A 21,149-nucleotide genomic window follows, 5' to 3' on the forward strand; every position below is an offset into this window, starting at 1 on the left:
CAAATAATGAAAAGAGGCTGAGAAGGTGTTGTATAACAGTGTCCGCTGATATGTCTTGACAGGGGAATGCAAATGGGTAGCGTGAGTACTCGTCAACCACCACGAGGATGTAATTGTTTGCTGTAGTGGATTGTAAATGTCCAACAAAGTCCATCAATAAGCGTTCCCAAGGTCTTGTTGCCTGAATGAGACGACCTGTGGGTGGTTTGTAAAAACGTGGTTTGAGTTCATTGCAAGTTGTACATTGGTTTGTTAATTGTTTAATTTCTGCGGTGGAGTATGGTAGATTTCTGGTTTTGCAGTAATGTATCATTCTTGTAACTCCAGGATGGCATAGCTGGGAATGGATACTGTAAAACGCTTTAGTGTTATTTACAGTCGAGCAACATGTTGAAAGGGCATCTGCTACAATGTTTTGGTTCCCCGGCCTGTAAGAGATTGTATAATTAATATCAGCTAGTTCTAAACGCCATCGTGTTAATTTTTCATTTTTGATTTTTGTTGCACTCTGTTTATTGAAAATAAGGAAAATGGATCTTTGGTCGGTTATTATATTAATATATGGTACTGAGTTAATCAAATGCCTCCATCTTCTGCAGCACTCCACTATGGCAGCCGCTTCTTTTTCAACTATCGCATGCTTTTTTTCGGCATTAGTTAATGTTCTTGAAAAGAAGGCAATGGGCCTGCTAAGTTGTAATAGTGTTCCTCCGAGTGCTGAGTCGGAGGCGTCAGTTTCTATTGTTAATGAAACTTTTAAATTAGGGGAGGCTAGACAAGCTTCTACAAGTTTATTTTTGAGTATTTTTATTGCTTCTTTGGCATCTGGAGTTAAACCATTTTTTGGAAAATTGTCTCTTGCTTGGGTAAGTGGGAGAGTTAATGCTGTGCAATTGTGTATCCACTTAGCGTAATAAGCAAATAAACCTATCATTCGGTTTAGCTCTTTTAACAATCTTGGCTCAGGCATATTTATCAGTGCTTCGTATCTTTTTGGGTCTGGCTTTATAGTTCCATTTTCAATAATATGGCCTAAGAATTCGGTATGATTTTTTTTTAAATTACTCTTTTCTTCGTTTATCTCAATGTTGGCGATTTTAGCTGCGTGTAGAAAGCAACTAAGATTTTTATCGTGCTCTTGGGCATCTTTTCCACCGATAATTATATCATCGAGATAAGCGTATGTGTTTTCAAGTTTATTATCCTGAATGAATTCATCCATTACTCTTTGAAAGATTGGTACCGCGTTTGTACATCCAAAGGGTAAGCGTTTGAACTTATATAATTTGCCGTTAGCTTCAAATGCGGTTAGTTTGTAATCTTCAGGTCGTATTCTCACTTGATGATACGCCGATTTGAGATCAATTGTGCTAAAAATTTTATGGACTGCTATTTTAAGTATTAAGTCATCGATTTGTGGTGTAGGATATGAATCGAGCGGAGTGTGTAAATTAATTGTATTTGAATAATCGATCACGAGGCGATTTTTATTTCCTGTTAATACTACAAAACATTGAGCTCGCCAAGGGCTGCGGCTTACTTGAATTATATCTTTTTTTAGTATGCGGTTTATTTCATCTGTTATGACGGAGATATTTTTTGGAATATGTTGTGAGGTTGTAGCTACTGGTTTTATTTTGTTAATATCGATTCCAGGTATTAAGGCGTATGTTGAACATTTCATACTTTTTGTTGCTAAACAGAATTTTAGAGGCTCTTTGTTTCCTTTAAAATTGATGGTAATTGAGAAATGACATGTTAACACGTCCATTCCGATAATTACTGGTGCCACCAAGTTGTCCACAACGAGGAATTGTACTTTTAGTTTTTCGCTAGCCAATAATAATGAACCATGGAAGATACCTTCAACTTTTAATGTCGAGTTGTCTGCTAGTGATACCTTTGAGGTAGATTGAGTATCGTATGAAAATTTCCATTGTCGAAGAAGTTTTGATGTAATAAAAATTTTGTCGGACCCAGTATCTAGCAGTGCATATGTTAGATTTTCATTTATGGTGACGTTAATTAGTCTATCAGGTGAGTCAATTGCTGCTATGACCGTAGATATTATTGTGTTATCATCCTTTTCGTTATATTCTTTAACAACTGCTGCTTTGGTGTAAGTTTTGTTTTCTTTCTTAGAAAGACAGACAGTTGCCCAGTGGCCCTTTATATGACAATGTGTATATGTAGAGTTTCGTGCAGGGCATTTGGTTTTTGGATGTGGATCATTACCGCACCAAAAACAAGGAGATTTGGTAACATTATGACTTGCTGCAAAAGTTGGTAGCGTGGTAGTAGCTGATATGGTTGTTGTCAAATTAAGGGCATCTTCGGTAGCCAATTCCATCGTAAGAGCTGTTTTATAAAGTGACTCTAGATTGTCATCTGTAGCTTCAAGCAGTCGTTGACGAATAGAAGGTGAGCGAATACCAGCTATAAAAGCATCACATATTAGTAGGTTACTATGTTGATCTGCTGTCAGAGGTTTTGTTGGACATTTTCTGGAAAATTGTTTTAAGTTACTCATAAAGCTTTCAATCGATTCCCCTTCTTTTTGTTTAAAAGAGGGAAGTTTATGCTGCATCATGATCGATGTCGATCGTTTTTGATACTTGTTATCAAGAATTTTGATTGCATCGTCGTATGATGTAACATCCTGAATTATCGTAAAAGCCTTCACTCCGCATAGAACAAATAAGACTTGAAGTTTACAATCCTCTGGGGTTGTGGTTTTATCTAGGTAAATTGATAACATTCTTTTCCAATGTATATAGTCTTCTTCGTTTGGTTTCTTCGCACAGTACTTTTTTGAATATTTTTGCATCTATACTGATTTATATTTATATATAATAAAATTTACCTTATATTTGATAAAATTGTTGTAAACCATAATAAAATAGTAAAACCATAATAATAATATTGTTGTAAACCATAATAAAAAAGTCTTTCATGTATATTTTGGCTTTTATCAAATATTAGAAAAAGGCTATACAAGAACTACAAACATCTATCGTATATAAATAGCGTAACTAATAACCGCATGTATAATAGATTTTATATAAATGGCATTACTAATAACTGTAATATTCAGAAGACGGTAAGTGACGTCATTAATGTTATATTACATTATTACTTAAATTATAACATATATATATATATATATATATATATATATATATATATATTTTTTTTTTCCCTGAAAGTGCAAGGGATTATTAAAAATTGCTTTAGCAAAAAATATGCTTTTTAACATGAAAAATAACATTATTGATCTCTGTCCAAGCCCCATAAGTGTAAAAACATGGGCGTTAAACCTAAATTAAAACAAAAAAAATCCCATATTTGGTGCAAAATCTCCTCTAAAATCCTATTTTTCTTATAAAAATTTTATGTGGCCACCCCGATAATTACTTTTCAATGTTAGAAAAATTTAATATTTTGATTATTAATTTATTTTGAAAAAAAGTTGTTTCATTTAAATTAAATGTTTGAAAAAATTATTAATAATCATCAACAGCAGGGCCGACCTGAGCGGGGGGTGTAGGGGTGTCCCACCAACCCCAAAGCTGTCATATAAGCATTTAAGTTGACACATTTAGCAAATTTTGAACTATAGTTGGCTAATTGCAAATATCAAGGACCTTTTTTTTGTGTGTGTGTGTCTCTAGTTGGCAAAAAATACATACACCCCCCCCCCCCCATGAAAGACCACTTCGGGACAGCCCCGTCTAACAGTTAAATTACCTTTTAAAAATTCAGAGTTTTTTCAAAAAAATTTTATGGCCTCCACGGATATGAAGGGCAAAGGTTGAAAAATATACTTAGAAACACTAATTTATATGGCTTTGTAAATGGAATACCTTTATAAGTTGTAACACCTTCCCATTCATTATAATTTTTACAAGTTTGCCTTTTTTGATTTTTTAAATTTTTTTTTTATTTACAGCTTCTTCTATTGTATTCAATTGAGTAAAAGAAACCTCGGTTAAAGGAATATTGTTTGATTTTCTAAAATACGCTCCATTTCAAAAAGGTGATGGAAAAGAGAAGAAATTTGTGTAGATTTTATTTAATTATATGTAGATTATATTCAATTATTTGCAGATCTTATTCAATTATATGTAAATATATGTAATATTTAAATATATTTTTCAGTAAAACAACTTTTATCTCTTGCTTTAATAATACTATTTTAATTAAGCTAAATTGAAAAAGTTCTAAATAGTCTAAGTATAGACTATGAGTAGATTTAATATCCATAATATACCTTAATAATCTAATAGAGAAGTTGATTGCGTAGTATGCATGTCCAATAGTTCCAAGAACTATTGGACATGCATACTACGTTTTGATGGTGATCTCAGTTTTTATCAACGGTTTCTGTGATTACAAAACGTTTTTTAACAGCCAGTTTAACGTTGATAAATCAACGTTAAAAAAACTGTCATTCTTAACGTTGTTTCAACGTAAATTCAACGCTATTGTAACGTTTTTTTGCGTCGAATCAACGTTGATATAACGTTTGAACCTAACGAAAAACTTTTTTATAATTTTTTTAATTTTTTTTTAGTTTCAATATTCAGAGTCCTATTAAAGGGATTTAATATAAACACATTTTCAATAAATTTCTCCTTATATATATAGATACTTAAATTAGATAAGTTTTTAAGATTAGACAACTAAATTTTTTTCCATTTTGTCCACTTACTGGCCCACTGTGCAGTGAAAAGAAATAAGATTTCTAGCGTACAGTGGGGCAGAATAGTATTAAAACTGGACAAGAGTAATTTTTTTGTTGTTTTGGATTTTTAAGTTAAATAATTATTTTAAGGGCACTTGTTAGACTTAGGAAAAATTACTCCATAGGTTTTCAAACATTTATTTACAGTTGTCAGACGTTTTTAATGTATTTTCGAAACCAGTTTCGAAATTACACGTTTTTCGTGTAATTTCGAAACCAGTTTTTTAAAACTCAGTAAATTTAGTCATTAGTAATATTAAAAATAAGGAAAGGGAGCTTTTCCTATACTTGAACACTGAAAGCAGAAATAATAAAAACTTATTAGAGTAAAGGAATATTACCACATTTAGATGAACAACGGTTCATCTAATTTAAACTAAAAGAACTTTAGATTTAGCATAATTTTATTGTCAACATTAATATTTATATTATTAGATAGACCTCATCTTAAATATAGAGCTCCATTAGGAAATTTACACAGCTAAAGTTGCGTAGATGAGCAGGTTCCTAAGATGGTATAACCTCTTTTACCGGTTGACTATTGATTTTTTTGCGAACTTTTTTGGTTAAGGATATTCATACAAGTTCGACGGTATTATTTATCATAATTTCTTTGTTGTATAGTTAATATTCTTTTATTGTTTTAATGTTAAAAAAAATTTACCACCCCCGTTATAATTTTTTATTATTTAATGTTTTGTAATTACTTCAGAATGAAACAAGATCATCAAAAACTTGTTGCATCCTCAATATTTTATGCTTATCTACTGCTAATTCCATGGGTTATATAAGATAATACATACGTTTTTAGACGCTTAAGATGAGATGTGGCTTTTTATTAAGAATAGCCCTTTTTTTAAAGTTGTTCTCCGCGGAGCTTTATTTTGGTATTTCAAGAGCGAAAGTTTTTTTTAAAATATAGTATCGCAAACTTTTTTAGAGATGGGAAAGATTTATTATTGTTTTTTTTTATGGTTGAGATAATTATTTTTTACATAAGTATAGTCCTTAAGGTGGAATACCCCTCAGAATTTTTTTTTTAGTAATAATTATTATTTTATAAATTTAACTTTATATACATAATGTAAATAACAAAATTAGATTGTGAAAAAAAAAAAATTTTTTTGGTAAAATGGCACCTGTAAAATAGGCCAAAAACCACAAAGTTATCGAAAGACCCCGGCCAGCTTATCTCAAGATCTACAGAACTTTAATAAATTTTTTTTTGAATAATTGTTCTTGCAATGTTGTTCTGTGATATGAGTGGAACAGATTTTTATAGGATTTTTTAATAGGCTGAAAGTGGGACTAAAATTAGGCTAAAAATTTACCCAAAAATTAGGCTAAAAATCTTCCTAACTTTGTTGACCTATTCCAGGACTGGAATAAATTTTATAAAAAATCTGTCGCACTTAAATCACAGAAGACAATAAAATGCATTCATACTAAAAATTTTATCTTTACACCACTTGTGGTTTTTTAGATATGTTGGTCGGCGTCTTTAAAAACCTCTATCAGAGAAAAACAGCTTTTAAAAATGCTTACATAAAAAATTTCTAAGTAATATACATATATATGCAAATCTTAATAAAATAAATGAGATAAATCTCAGAATGTATCAGTTTGATATGGGTTTCCCTCTTTTTCAAGAATTTTATCATATCTATTCTTCTTTTTTCCTCAAATTACTTGTCTGCATTTTTTTACGGGGTTTAATTTTTTATATCTGGCTAAATATAATCGTTTTTTATTTATTTGGCTACATTCTTCTAACAAATACATTCCAGGTCTCAAGTCCATTTTTTCTAAAATTGACACACTAGTTTGTTTACCAATTTTAAAATGGGCAACTGTATCAAAAGCACTAAACTGAAGATGTGTAAGCGAAACATAATGAACTTTTGGTATACGCTCCCATATTGCCATGTTAAATGATTCATTGTTATTTTAGGTAAGACCATGAAGGCATTTTTTTAAAAGAATTTCATTACTTAACTCATCATAAATTGGTTTAAATTTTCCAAACAATCGATATAGGTAAACCAGGGCGAGGCCTATATGTTGAGGTATGATCTACAGGACAGTAAGGAAAATGTAAATTTTCATTTTTTGATGAGGCAATACGATAAAGCGTAGCTCTTATAGCAGATATCATACCGTTTAAATCATTTTTAATTTGGCGAATTGCTATGTTGTAATAATTTTGGAGACGATCAATAGTTGCATCAGTCAATTTTCCGCGACCATCAAGACCTTTTTCCTTTTTTTTAGGTTACGTAAGCGTGTTTCAATTTTTTTTTGAACATGTCCAACACATTCAAGCTTGTTTACTTGTACACCTTCATAAACATTTTTAACAGCTTCATAACCTTCGCTATCTCCATCACCATAAAATTCAGTATATCGCAGACTATGTTTTGCAATGTACCTATTCCATATTCTGTGGGCTCCCTCTGGCTCCATACCACCAGATAGTTCTTGATAATTATAACTACATTTGTGTTTATTGTGCCATTTTTCATAGGCAAATGGGTTTTCTTTCTTTAAGTGTTTTTTAAGAAAACAACCTTTACATACCTTATTCATTTGATTTAGCAAACGGTCAGTAATGGAGTTTAAAATAAAATGATCATTTTTCAAATTCTTGAGCAGCATCCATCATTATGACTTCAGCTTCACATTTTACTGCATTAGTTAATTTTAAAACAGTTTTATTATAATTGTTAATAGTCATTTGTTTAGGCATATCCATTAATGTAATAAATCTTGAAAATCCGGAATAACCTTGACCGCATGATCTCATGGCATATATACAGCCCTGGTATTTATATCACAACTTTTGTTTATTGAATGTCGATGAGTAAAATACTTTTGAGTAATTACAAATAAAACAGTTGATATAGAGACAAGAAGCTAGACCTTTTCTCTTGTTTTCGTTTTCTGAAAGAAATAGCTCTAATGACATGCATTCTGGACATCTAAGGGTAAAAACTACAGAGTTAAGTATTTCCAAATCAATGCAACGGTATCCTGTAATTGAGCTACTCGATATTGTGGGTTTTAATGATGAAATGATTTTAACTTTTTTCGCAGAAGCACTAATTTGATCAGAACCAATTACATTAAAATCAGCAGTTCTCATCATATTTACATTTATATCTTCAACACTTTTAGTAATATTTACATTCATATCTACGCAATTTCAATGTTTACATTGTTATTATCTACATCCATATCCACACTATTTACAACTAATTTCTTTGTTCCATAAAACATTTGTTTTCTTTTATTTCCTTTAGTTCTTTGTTTAATTCTACAAGCTTTAACCATTTAAAAAAATTAAAAATGAACATTCCAGTGATTGCTTTTATTCTAAAGTGGTTTTAAACAATAGAAAATAAATTTCATTTTTTAAGTACATTTTCCAAACAGAAAAATAAGATTTTTAGAGGACTTTTTAGTTATAATGAAAAAAAAAAACGCCGTTGCTATGGCAGTTGTTATGGAAGTTAAAATTTTTAGGGTTCAATAAGTTCTAGTTTGATAAAGAACAAATTTTTTAAAATGGTTTTGAATTAAAGATTTTTATTTAATTTTTTTGGGTGATTATTTTTTGTTATTTTGATTTTTTTCTAGCTCCATTAAAAAAAGCTCATCTTAAGAAACTGGTTTCCTAAGATGTGATAATTGGGTGTGTTAAAAATAACGCAATCTTTGGTATAAAGGTTTTTTTTTCAATGAACTATTTATTTATATTCTTTGTGAGGAAAGATTAAGTTACGATAATCTACAAATATTAAGATAAATATTATAATATTTTGGCTTCAAAAAAATAATAGACTGTTAACATGCTCAACATACGCAACCTTCCCCTATATGGAAACATGATATTATGAATGAACAAGTCCAACATAGAGCAACACATGTCTGTAATTTATAAGGTTTATCGTGTAAAAAATTAGAAAATATAAGATCGGGAGGTGACGGAATACAACTATACAGATTTTTTAATTATTAAACTGTATTATATTATTTTATATTATTATTTATCGTATTAAATTGTATTAAACTGCTATAAATTATAGCCTATAATGCTCCAACTATTAAGAAAAAATTATGTTATAAAAGGTAACAATAAATGATATATGGTCAACATAATGTTTTTATAAATAAAATTATATGTTGCCACAATATATATGCAAGTAATTATTTAAATAAACTGGAAAAATCTTTTTCTGTAATAAAGTACATAAAGGTTCTCGATATATAAAAGCTCATTCCAGATATTTTTACAAGTATAAGAACAATCTGCTACTAACCAAATTTTAGAATATCGGTTGAAAACAATTACAGCACTTTTAATCGTTAATAGAGAGTTTAAGCATATAAGGGTTATGTCAAGGCAGTGGTAGGAATAGAAGACTTCCTCGTAAATAATTGAAGAGTCTTAGGGAAACTTCCTTTTTAGCGCATTGCGTTTAAAACGTTCCACAGTTGGGCAGAATTGCTTCAAAACTGGACATTTGATGAAAATGAAAAAAGGCGTTACGAAACATTTTTTGGTGGTAATGTATAAAGATAATTGATAAGATTCTCTGGTCCATATTATCCACATGCTTTTTTTTAAGGTAGGACTGACATTCAACCCTGTAGAACCCATAATTTTGCTCAATTCTTTGGTTTAAAAAATAAATTGCTTGCACGAGTTATTAGTAGGGAAAGGCTGCGTGTGTTGAGCATGTTAACAGTCTATTATTTTTTTGAAGCCGAAATATTATAATATTTATCTTTATTTTTGTAGATTATCGTAACTTAATCTTTCCTCTTAAAGAATATAAATGAATAGTTCATTGAAAAAAGAAACCTTTATACCAAAAATTGCGTTATTTTCAACACACCCAATTATCTCATCTTAGTAAACCATTTTCTTAAGATGAGCTTTTTTTAATGGAACTAGAAAAAAATCAAAATAAAAAAAAATAATCACCGAAAAAAATTAAATAAATTTGAATCTTTAAGGAATATACTAAAGTAATTAAATTAAATAAAATTGAATCTTTAATAACTATACTTATGTAAAAAATAATTATCTCAACAAAAAAAAACAATAATAAATTTTTCCTATCTCTAAAAACGTTTGTGATATATTTTGAAAAAACTTTCGCTCTTGAAATACCAAAATAAAGCTCCGCGGAGAACAACTTTAAAAAAAAGGGTTTTTTTTAATAAAAAGCAGCATCTCATCTTGAGCGTCTAAAAACGTATCATCTTCGGCAACCTTACCAAGTACTATCATAATTTAAATAGCATGATGACAGCTTATGTATTATCTTATATAACCCATGGAATTAGCAGTAGATAAGCATAAAATATTGAGGATGTAATAAGTTTTTGATGATTTTGTTTCGTTCTGACGTAATTACATAGTATTAAATAATTAATAACTATAACAAGAATAGTAAATTTTTTTAACAGTAAAATAATCAAAGAATATATTACCTATAAAACCAAAAAATTTAAATAAATAATACCGTTGCAAAAAATTCGCAAAAAATTATTTATTAGTCTAAAGAGTTTATATCATCTTAAGAACCTGCTCATCTTACGCAACTTTAGCTGTGTAAATTTCTTAATGGAGCTCTATATTTAGATGAGGTCTATCAATAATATAAATATTAATGTTGACAATAAATATATGCTAAATCTTAAGTTCTTTTAGTTTAAAATAGATGAACCATTGTTCATCTAAATCTGGTAATATTCCTTTACTCTAATAAGTTTTTATTATTTCTGCTTTCAGTGTTCAAGTATAGGAAAAGCTCCCTTTCCTTATTTTTAATATTACTAATGACTAAATTTACTGAGTTTTATAAAAAAAATATAAAATAGTTTCTGTACATAATAAATATTTTGAAGGAATAAGGGGTATTTTAAATACATATATAATGAATATCAAATTAAAATCAGGATAAAAAATCAATCATATTTTTTGAGCTCCCGGACATCATTGACCAGGCACCAGTAGTAATTTAAACTCAGACTTTTTTTTATTCTTGGCACCCTTGCTAACAAGTTTGTGTTGCAGTTAAACAAATTTTATCTGGATGTTGCTAATAATGAGGAACATTATATTTGGGTTTCAACTAAACTTTTTTAAATATTATGTTAATAATGTTAAATATTACATATTTAAATTATTATTATTATTATTATATATATATATATATATATATATATATATATATATTTATATTTATATATATATATATATTTATATTTATATATATATATATATATATATATATATATATATATATATATATATATATATGTATATATATATATGTATATATATATATATATATATATATATATATATATATATATATATTTTAGTTTACATTTGTTGTCGTAGTAAATAAATTACTTTCGCAAACACAAACAAGGTTTCTGAAAGAAGATCGTACTGATCTTATCATCAGAACCTTTTACAAGCGTGTGTATATAAACTACATCAAAACATAATCAACAGAATAAAACGTAATTAACAATAAAAGTTCTAAAGAAAATATAAAACTACAATTAAAAAAACATGACGACATCATCCATTAAGATAATTAAATTTTTTAGTTTATATTTGAAAATGGCAAAAAGTAAAATGCATGTCGATATAAGACAAAACAATTTCATTCCAAAGATACGCACGATATGCAATAAAAAGCTGATTAAACTTTGTTCAACAAAAGGGATCATATATAAAGTTATTGTTTCTAAGTGTATATTTATTTATTGGTTTCAAACAAAAGAGATCTTTAAAAACGGGTAAAGATTTGTCATTTTTCCACGTATAAAATAAAGCACTAAACATTAAAAACATTAGGCTCATAAATATTGAGAACTTTCATTTCAATAAAAAGTAGTTTGGAATGAGTGTATCGATCCGCAAAATTTATTTAACGGATCCCATGTTTCTGACTTATTAATATTTTAATGGTTAAATGATTACATGCATCTATTTTAAAATGTTTAAGATGCTTTGAATTATAATCATACTGTGGCAACATTTTAAAGTCATCTGTTTAGAATATAATATTAAATTAATTTATCACTGCGTGTAATATACTTAGAATCTAAATATTTACCTAATACTTAGAATCTGCTCTTGAATAAAATTAATATATAATTATGTATCTCAAGACATATTAAGGAACTTTGGTCCATAATAATTCAAGTAAAGTAATGTTTTAATAAATATAATTGTAAGTACCCAGCATTTGTTTATAATTGTAAATTTTGATTGTGATATGGATTATATTTTAGTTCACAAAGTTATATAAAAGATCTTTAACTCTTAAATTAGTTTACTATGAATTAATGTCATGTTAATGGCTTCAACCTTATTCATCACTAATAATAATGTTATTGTAACACGATTACTACCTTGTAAATATGTTGTGACCATGTAGTATATATGTTGTGATATGTTGTATAAGCATATATACAATAAATTATTACGTTGTGCATATGTTTATTTTTTTTATAAAATTTAAAATAAATGCAAGCCCTAAAATAGAAAAAAACGTTACAAATTGTAGCAAAAATTTATAACGAATCATTGTGGCAATCGGATATGATTTGCAGAAAAACACCATTATATAATTTTTTGAATCAAATCATTGTGTAATGTTTTTTTGTCTAAATATTTTGAAATTCATTTCTGTTTTTCAAATTTGTTCATAAAAAATTAAAAATGTCAGACTAAATGACTATGTGTCTAATACATTTTATTGTCCTTAAACTAATGAAAATACTATTAGTATTATTAATTAAAAAAATATACAGCCGATTCTGCTAAAACAACTTCAAATAATTTAGAAAACGGGCTCTAAAAGGAAACTTTATATGGGCTTCAAATAGAGTTGCCCAATGAAAACCTATAACAATCCCATGCGCGATCCAGTTAGTTACCTTTGACAAAACCACGATGGTACGGTGTAGTAATGGTTAACCGTTGTTCTTTCAGTTCTGAAGTGGTTAGTCATATATATATATATATATATATATATATATATATATATATATATATATATATATATATATATATATATATATATATATATATATCAGGAGCGGATCCAGGCTGTAGCAAGTGTAGCAAATGCTTCAGTCAGTTTTTTTTCTCTTTCTTTTTTTTTTTACGTACTTTTTTTTTTTCATGCAAAAGAGTAAAAAATTTAAATAAGGTATGCAGGTTACAAGTAATCAAAATGCGGCTTCAAAAATTTATTCAAAACTGTATCTGAGCCGAGTTGACTATGTTACGGAAATATTTCATTCGGAAAAATGAAATGCTTTACTGAAAAACCCATGTTTTTAACGGGTTTTGTCTCACATGTTTTTAACGGGTTTTGTCTCATGCCCATAAATTTTTAAAAGAATGTCAAACATTTCGCAGCGTATCAACTTAAATTGAACTGGGAGTTAAATAAAATGGCAAATCGACTGTAGCAACTGTAGCAAAAGCCAACTTGTCATTATTTGAAACAACTCTATACATACCCCCGATAATTTTTTATATATTGAGCGTATTTACCTGCAATCTTTTTATTAACAAGGAGGTCTTACGTAGTGACTAAAAGTCATCAAGCGAGAACCTGTAGCAAAAATAAAATTGTGTAGCAAAGACAGAAATTCTATTAAATATCAACACTTTTTTTAATAAAGTGGGTTGCAAACATTAAATGAAGAGGTTTAATAATTATAAAGACTAAATTAAATAGCATCGTCTGTTGGTTTATTTATTTAGCCTATTATGAAAATGGTGAAATTAGTTTATGTTTATGAAATATGGTGAAATGTGTTTATTGCTGTTCTACGAGTTATTTATCATTGAAGAAGTCAAACGATTTAAAAACGTTTAAAAAAATTTATAGATTTCCCAGAGACAAACTGAAGAAAACACGTTGGATAGAATGTTTACCTAATGCGAGTTTTAAAACGTCTAGCAACACTTTATTATATGATCTGATTGATATCAAAACTTCAAAAAGGTTAAACTAAAATAACATTTTGCACAATTTTCCTCTCAGATAGATTTTTAGTTTATTCTAAAATTGTAAGGAACCTTCAACTACTTTTTTTTAATTTAGAAATTTTTACTAGGAAATTACTACTATTATTCTCTGTGACAAGGTGTGTGTTACAAAAATGTTATTGTATTAGGAAGTTGCTGTTTTGGGAAAACCATTGATATAAATTCTCTTTCAAAAAGTATTTTAGATGTTATGATAACTTGTAATACAAGTTATATGTTTGATGGTCCTAAATTTCTTTTGAAAATGTTGTGAAAACCTGTAAACATATAAATTCTTAATTTTTATGTGATCAAATTCATTTAACTTTAAAATCAGTGAGAAAGTCAAATAGCAAAGCAAAGCAATTAAATGTGTTAAAAATCTAACTTTAACAGTTAATGAAAAACCTTGGTTAACTACAGATAGAACTCTTTTGTTGTTTGACTTTTGTCCACGTTATCAAAAACATACAAAATAATGGAATCAAAAAGCAAAACCTTTTTTTTCTGATAATACTTACAATGTCCTTCTTAATCAACCTAAAACTTCTACTATCTCAAGCGTTAACAAAACTGGTGATTTATTAAACTTGCTTTCACATAATGGAAAACTTTAATCTAAAAAGTGTGGGCATATATTTTAGGTTCAATAATGATCAACAAGTTTCCTCAAAGATGTAAATGATAAACAAAGAACGTTTGTTTCGGATTTTGGCGATACAGCATTATGCATGAAAAAAATCAGAAAATAGGCATAAAATATCAACACATGTCACAAGGCATTTTGCAAATTATTCATGTGAAGAAATAATCTAGCTGATTAAAACGCTATTAAGAGAAACACTTTTGTTATAAATATGTTACGTTAGGAAAATTTGTTACAGAACTACTTGAAACAGAATTTAGAAAATTAAGAAAATTATCGTTAGATATATTTTTTAGGTGTTATTTAAAACCAAAGAAGTCTCTTGTTTACATTAACATATATTTCGAAATTATGATTTGCTTAATGAATATGAAATTTTGCCAGTATAATGTTTTATTTTTTTAAACTTTGGTCAATATCAAAAATCATTTGAAATAGGTGGATTAAAATGTCCTTTTGACAATACTGTTCAATGGCTTTTCTTCAATTTGATTAAAGATAAAGTTTGTTTGAATTCCATATTCAATACTTTTATGCTTTAATGCATTACTTAATTGAGATTGAGTGTTATCGTTGCAATATACTTTCCTAAATTCGTTTATAAAAAACTGAAAACTTTCTTCACCCAAATCAAACAAAGAACTATGTTGTTTTAAACAAAGAACGACCATATAACTGGCGCAAATGGTGTGTGATTCCCTTCCCCCACTCCCTATCAATAAACTTTATTTCGTTATGCCTGCAAATTTAGCTCTTTTAAACCAGCAAATCGGTAATGTAGATCATATAGTACAGTCGGTAAACTTAGACTTTTCGTACTGACGGCAAATGTGAGGACCTTTTTTTTTTTTTAGACCAAAAAAAATTTATGGCATTTTTGCTACAGTCATTAAAAATCCTGGATCCGCCCCTGTTTATATATATATATATATATATATATATATATATATATATATATATATATAAATATATATATATATATATATATATATATATATATATATATATATATATATATATATATATATATATATATATATATAGGGTAGATTAGGGTAATATGAGCACCTTGGTAATATGAGCATACTTAAAGATTTCTTAGATGTAAGCAGTGAAGTTAAAGTTGCTATGTATTTTTTGAATCGACTTTATGTAGTGATTACAGGAATCAGTGCAATTAGCGTAAATCTATATGAAGTAATTAGCGGGTATCATCTAATTAAAACGCTGTTAAATTTTTTGCTTTTTTAAAATAATATCATCACGCATGAATATGTCTGTGGCGCGAAATTTTGGTGCTAAAATAATGAAATTAATTTTTTCATAAAAAAAAATATGTTAGCTAAATATACAATCCTTTTTGGCTAGAAAAACAATGCATAGAACTATTTAGTTTTGACTTTATTTAAAGATGCCATTTTTGTGTAATATGAGCATGCTCAAATTACCCAGTGATTTTCATTGAAATTACCAAGTTTAAAGTCCTAAAAAAGCAGTGATTTTAATTGGTTTTTTGAATAAAAATAAAATATAGTAAAACTTTTTGATATTTTAACAATACTAAATATTTTTCTGTAATTTAAATTCAAAAAAATTGAATTTTTATCGTTCAAAGGTTTGAGTTGATAAAATTGAAAAAAATACGAACAATTTTTTTTTTTTTTTTCTTGCGGAAAACATAGTAGTATTGTTTCAACAAAAAGTGGCTTAAAATTTGATCTTTTAATGATAAATTTTGTTAAAAACAAATCATTACATTCCAAAAATTAGTTCTAATTGTCAGGTTGGTATTTTTTTACAAAATTAATCTTTTTTTTTGAGCTAATTTAAAGTGCTCATATTACCAAGTGGTCTGGGTAATATGAGCATTTTTGTGACGTTTTTAAAACCTCTGCGTTTTTAAGAAAAAATTTCGGGTGCCCAAATATCTGAGTGGATCATGAGAAGGGATCCCTAAATATTGTTTATTCGCAAAAATTTTGGATCCAGCTTAATTATTTTTGAAATTATTCCAATTTTTGCTTAAGGTGCTCATAATACCCTAATCTACCCTATATATATATATATATATATATATATATATATATATATATATATATATATATATATATATATATATATATTTATATATATACATTCACATAGTTAACGTATGTATAACTTATGCTAACTACTTAACAGATTTTTGTAATTTTTTGACACAATAAAGTTAATTGAATTATCTACGCATTTCAATAATTTTTAACTTTTTCTTGCAAGATCTCTCTGCGACTGACATGGATTTGCCTTTATGGAGCGAATGATTGATTTTGCTTTATGTTTATCTTTAAATCCTTTCTTGTTTCCACTTGCAACTTCTCGTTCAATAGATTGCTTATATCTTCGCAAAATAAATCCAACTGATGATCGAAAAACACCGGTCAATATTGAAATGTCAATTTGTTATAATGAAGGGTTTTGAAAAAAATTTCTAAAACTTTTTTCAATTAAATATTTTTTTACTCATTTTAATCCGATAACAATGATAACCAATACTTATATTCATTACAATCAAACAACAACACATTAGCTTCCGTGTGCAAAAAAAAATTAAAAAATTTGTCAAGTTTTTGAGTAATTAATGATTAAAAGGTGCTGAGTTTCATCGTGTTCAACCGATATTTAATTAGGGTTAAGTTAGGGATTTTTAACTAATTTAGTTGATATAAAAAAGGGTGTACAAATTAAAAAAATTGTTCGCACGCGTATACAAAATCTATCTACCGAAAAAATAAGTTCGCAATTTATTGTGTTCTGTTTATTTGTTCACTTTGCACTTTTACTCATAATTATGTCGTTCAGATTGTTAAAGAAACAAGTTAAGCTCAATAAAAATATTTTACTTAAAAATATTTAAATGTATCTTTTATTTCAATTATTCGTATATACGAATAATTGAAATAAAAGATACATTTAAATATTTCATATATGAAATTAAATTTCAAAATATTTGTTTTTTCTCGCATCCTTTTTACTTTTAAGTTTCGACACTGAAGAAAACCATTATTACGAGGTACACAACATAATTAATAACTCACAATTTTTTAACATGTGAAGATAAAACAAGGTTATTCTAACCTTAGGCTGTGTATATATAACTGTAATCTTTTTGATGACAATTTTACTGTTATTTACCGAATTATACCGTTATATTACCGAATATTTACGTGTTTTAAATGTTTGTGAATTGCGTATACTTTTGTATCAAGCTATAAAATTTTATATAATCGCTAATATTAAACTAAAATATTTATACAATAATTTATGGTAGAAAAACTAGTATGAAGTAAATTTAAAAAAATTAAATCGTTTAAAAAATTAAAAAAAAAAATTATTATGACGTCGCTCAATAGAGACGCTATCATATGTACTAACTCATTCACCAAGGTATTCAGTTATTTTGACGTCACTAATTACGTCAAATACGCTATTAAACTTTATTCAATCAAAGCATCTTTTGATCAAAGCATCTTGCAAAGAAGCAAATCAAAGCAAAAATTGATGGCGAAGCAAAATTTTAAAAAAAGTTTTAGTTCAATGCGGCTTAGTTAAATTTACTATGCCTATGCGTTTAAGAAATGGTCGTTTTTATGAGGCTTTTGAAAGCGAACACATAATGCTCAGAGATGGGAAAGTTGTAGAATCGCTTCAATCAGTCATTTTTAACAAACTATACGTCATATCATTTCAAGGTGAAATTGGTTTTTCCAACAATTATTGTGAAGCTATGTATAATAAATTTGCTATAAATATGTCAAACTTTGCGCAAAAAGATCAACAGCTTACAATTCATTTGAATCCTCAAAGTAATACAGCCAACAAGCATAAACAGATGTACACTATAGCTAATGTTATAAAAAATTGTGGTTTTTTCACTTCTGAAAACATCTCCTGGTGTACTTTAGTATCGTTTCTTTATTTCATTAGATTTTTAGGTAACTTTTTATATATAAAACTTTATATATATATATAAATGTTTCTTTGTTTTTCAGATTTAGTTTTTTTTTTATGGTAATATGTATTACTTATGATATTTATTTTTTTTTATAGTTAAAGTAGTTTGGTACGTTGTTAGTATGGTTTTGGTCGTTTACTTATTGTATTCATTAACACATCGGTCACCAAAATTACCTCATCCTTCTGAATTTGGACTAAAAAGCGGACATGAAGTTTACTTAAAACCAAATAAAGAGATATTTGCATGGCACGTCATGCCAAAAACCGCACAGCTTGTTAAAGCATCACCGTCATATTCTGACAACTCTTCGGTAGTTTTACATATTAGAAATCAAGGAGTTATCGATTCACACAACAGAATTGACGTCTTTCGCTTTTTAGCCTCTTTTGGTTATCACGTACTAGTTCCTATAGAAACTAATTCTTTTGACCAAATTCTAGAAGCATGGATAACTGTGTTTAAAAATGCAGCTATGGATGCGCATAAATATTTATGGGTTGATCGAACAGATATATCGGTTGTCAAAAAACTAATGCAAGAAGCTTGTCAACTTGGTTTTCCACCAAGCGGTGTTGTAGTTGAAACAAAAAAAACTGAAGTGAGCAGTACTCACAATATGGAAGTCTGGACTGAGGAATGCAAAGAAAGACAGTTTAATTTTCTAAGATGCCCAATTACATCACATTCAGTAGCAGTAAAAAAACAAGAAATATTATCTTGCATGGATCTTATCTCAGCAAATACACATTTTTCGGCTCGTTATTAGAGTTAAATTTTTTTTAATTGTTTGCTTAGAGATATTTTATTTTTGTAGCTAAAGGTTATTTTTAGTCCCAGATTCAGCGTAAATAAATGCCAATTGAAGGTGGGAGTGGGGGAGAGGGGAAAATGAGTAATGTTGGTGATTTAACCGACAACAAAAAAAGCTTAGTTATTTCTTGTGCTTTTTTGAATTAAAAATTTAAACCAATAAAAATAGTTTAAAAAACCTAAAATTGTATAATATTTATTTACATTATATTATGCATTATTACAATTGTGTAATTTTTATACAAAAATAATTCTCTTAATTTTAAAACTGCATTTAATAATAAAGGTAACAAGGATGCATCCGTGACAAGTGGTGCAATTCAATATTTATATATATTTGAAACTATTTTTGTGTTTGTTTATATATGTATGTATGTAAGCCGATGGTTATGCAACCATTGGATGCTTTCTAAAATTGATTGTCATCCTTTTTTTATGAACTCGCTTAAGTATCAGTAATTAATTTGAATGCTAAAAGGCTTTTTATTTTATGATATTTATTATATTTTATTATATTAACTAACGTTTATTTTTATTTAATTGGATTTATATTTTAGAAAAATACGGAATTATAGTTTAGAAAAATATAGAATCATAAGTCATTTTAATCCTCATAATTTTCATCAAAAAATCTCTACAAAGTATAAAATGCGGTAGTGGTGTAGTGGTAAAGCGCTGTAGTGGTGTAGTGGTAAAGCGTGCGGTAGTGGTGTAGTGGTAAAGCGCTCGCTTCATAAGCGAGAGGTTCCGAGTTCGATCCCCACCACGTCCCTGGTAGTACCGCGCTCAACTTGTTTATCCGCGCAGCGGCCTTGTTCGTCAAGGTTCGTGTTTCGGAGCTGTAGAGTTGAGAGAGGGTTATAACCACTAATAAGTAGCCTCCTCATCTGTAGTGGCCTTCGGCCTTGAGGAGGTGAATAACAAAAAAAAAAAAAAAAAAATACTCAATTAGTCATTTTTAAAACAATGTCGACTATAAAGTCAACATCAAATCATGACAATCGAATGAAGTCTATAAAGATAAATTTATATAATGAAGAACCTATAAGTGTCTCTTTTTATTTATATTATCAATAAAGTTTCTAAAACCAAAGATTATACCTTTCTCTTTTGTTATAGTCATCTGATTTATTATCATTTGGACTGTCAACAGCACCAATCCAATTAGAAAACCATTTCAAAAGCAAACCATTTTATATTCCGTCTTTAAGGATCCTCTTTTTGATCCTGAATTTTTTGGAAAAAGAGGTAGAAATCATATTTTAACTATGTAATTAGTTCTCCAAATCTTTTTATGTAATACGCTAGAACAAGATGGAAAGTAACTTCAATCCTTTTTCTTGATACACGAAATCGCGGAGTTATTTTTTTTCGGTTTATATTTATTTAAAAATAGCTCAAAACGTCCTTCATCATCAGAAGTATTTTTTTCATAAATGCTATTACTGAAAAGTTTTCGATTACCTGAAAACCTGCTTCAGAAACATACTTATTAGTACACATTCAATCAAAAGTTTTATTGCAACATGGGATCTTTCTCAAAAAATTTATCGGTCAACCTTTTCCTTTACGATTGAAGCAAGTTGTGTAGCCACGTTTTAAGAATGTGTGGTTTGCTGGAAGATACTTACATAACTTTTCTCCCAGTTTTGTGTATAACTGAGTATTCTTTGTATACAAACTAACTTTTAGTTACATTTTCAAATCCTTTTTTTATTTGTTTATTTTTACGATATCTTCACTTGTAATTTTTCTCTTGTATATTTGTATTTATATCTTAAACATTGTAATAAAGAACATAAAAAAAATTTGATATTAAACAAATATCCTTAGACAGTTATTAGATTATAGGCATCAGAAATACGCGCAACAATATTAA

The 21,149-nt window shown here is 28.1% G+C and overlaps 1 protein-coding gene across 1 annotated transcript; it reads left to right on the forward strand.

Annotated features, from left to right (window-relative positions):
- Window positions 1–17,927: 17,927 nt before the first annotated feature.
- Window positions 17,928–19,273, forward strand: LOC101236738 (uncharacterized). Its single transcript, XM_065799780.1, has 2 exons — window positions 17,928–18,437; window positions 18,553–19,273. Exons 1-2 carry the CDS (start codon window positions 18,062–18,064, stop codon window positions 19,224–19,226), a joined length of 1,050 nt encoding a protein of 349 aa, XP_065655852.1. The 5' UTR covers window positions 17,928–18,061; the 3' UTR covers window positions 19,227–19,273.
- The last annotated feature ends 1,876 nt before the right edge of the window (window positions 19,274–21,149 follow it).

The sequence above is a fragment of the Hydra vulgaris genome, chromosome 06 (assembly GCF_038396675.1).
Source record: "Hydra vulgaris chromosome 06, alternate assembly HydraT2T_AEP".
Classification (NCBI taxonomy): domain Eukaryota; kingdom Metazoa; phylum Cnidaria; class Hydrozoa; order Anthoathecata; family Hydridae; genus Hydra; species Hydra vulgaris.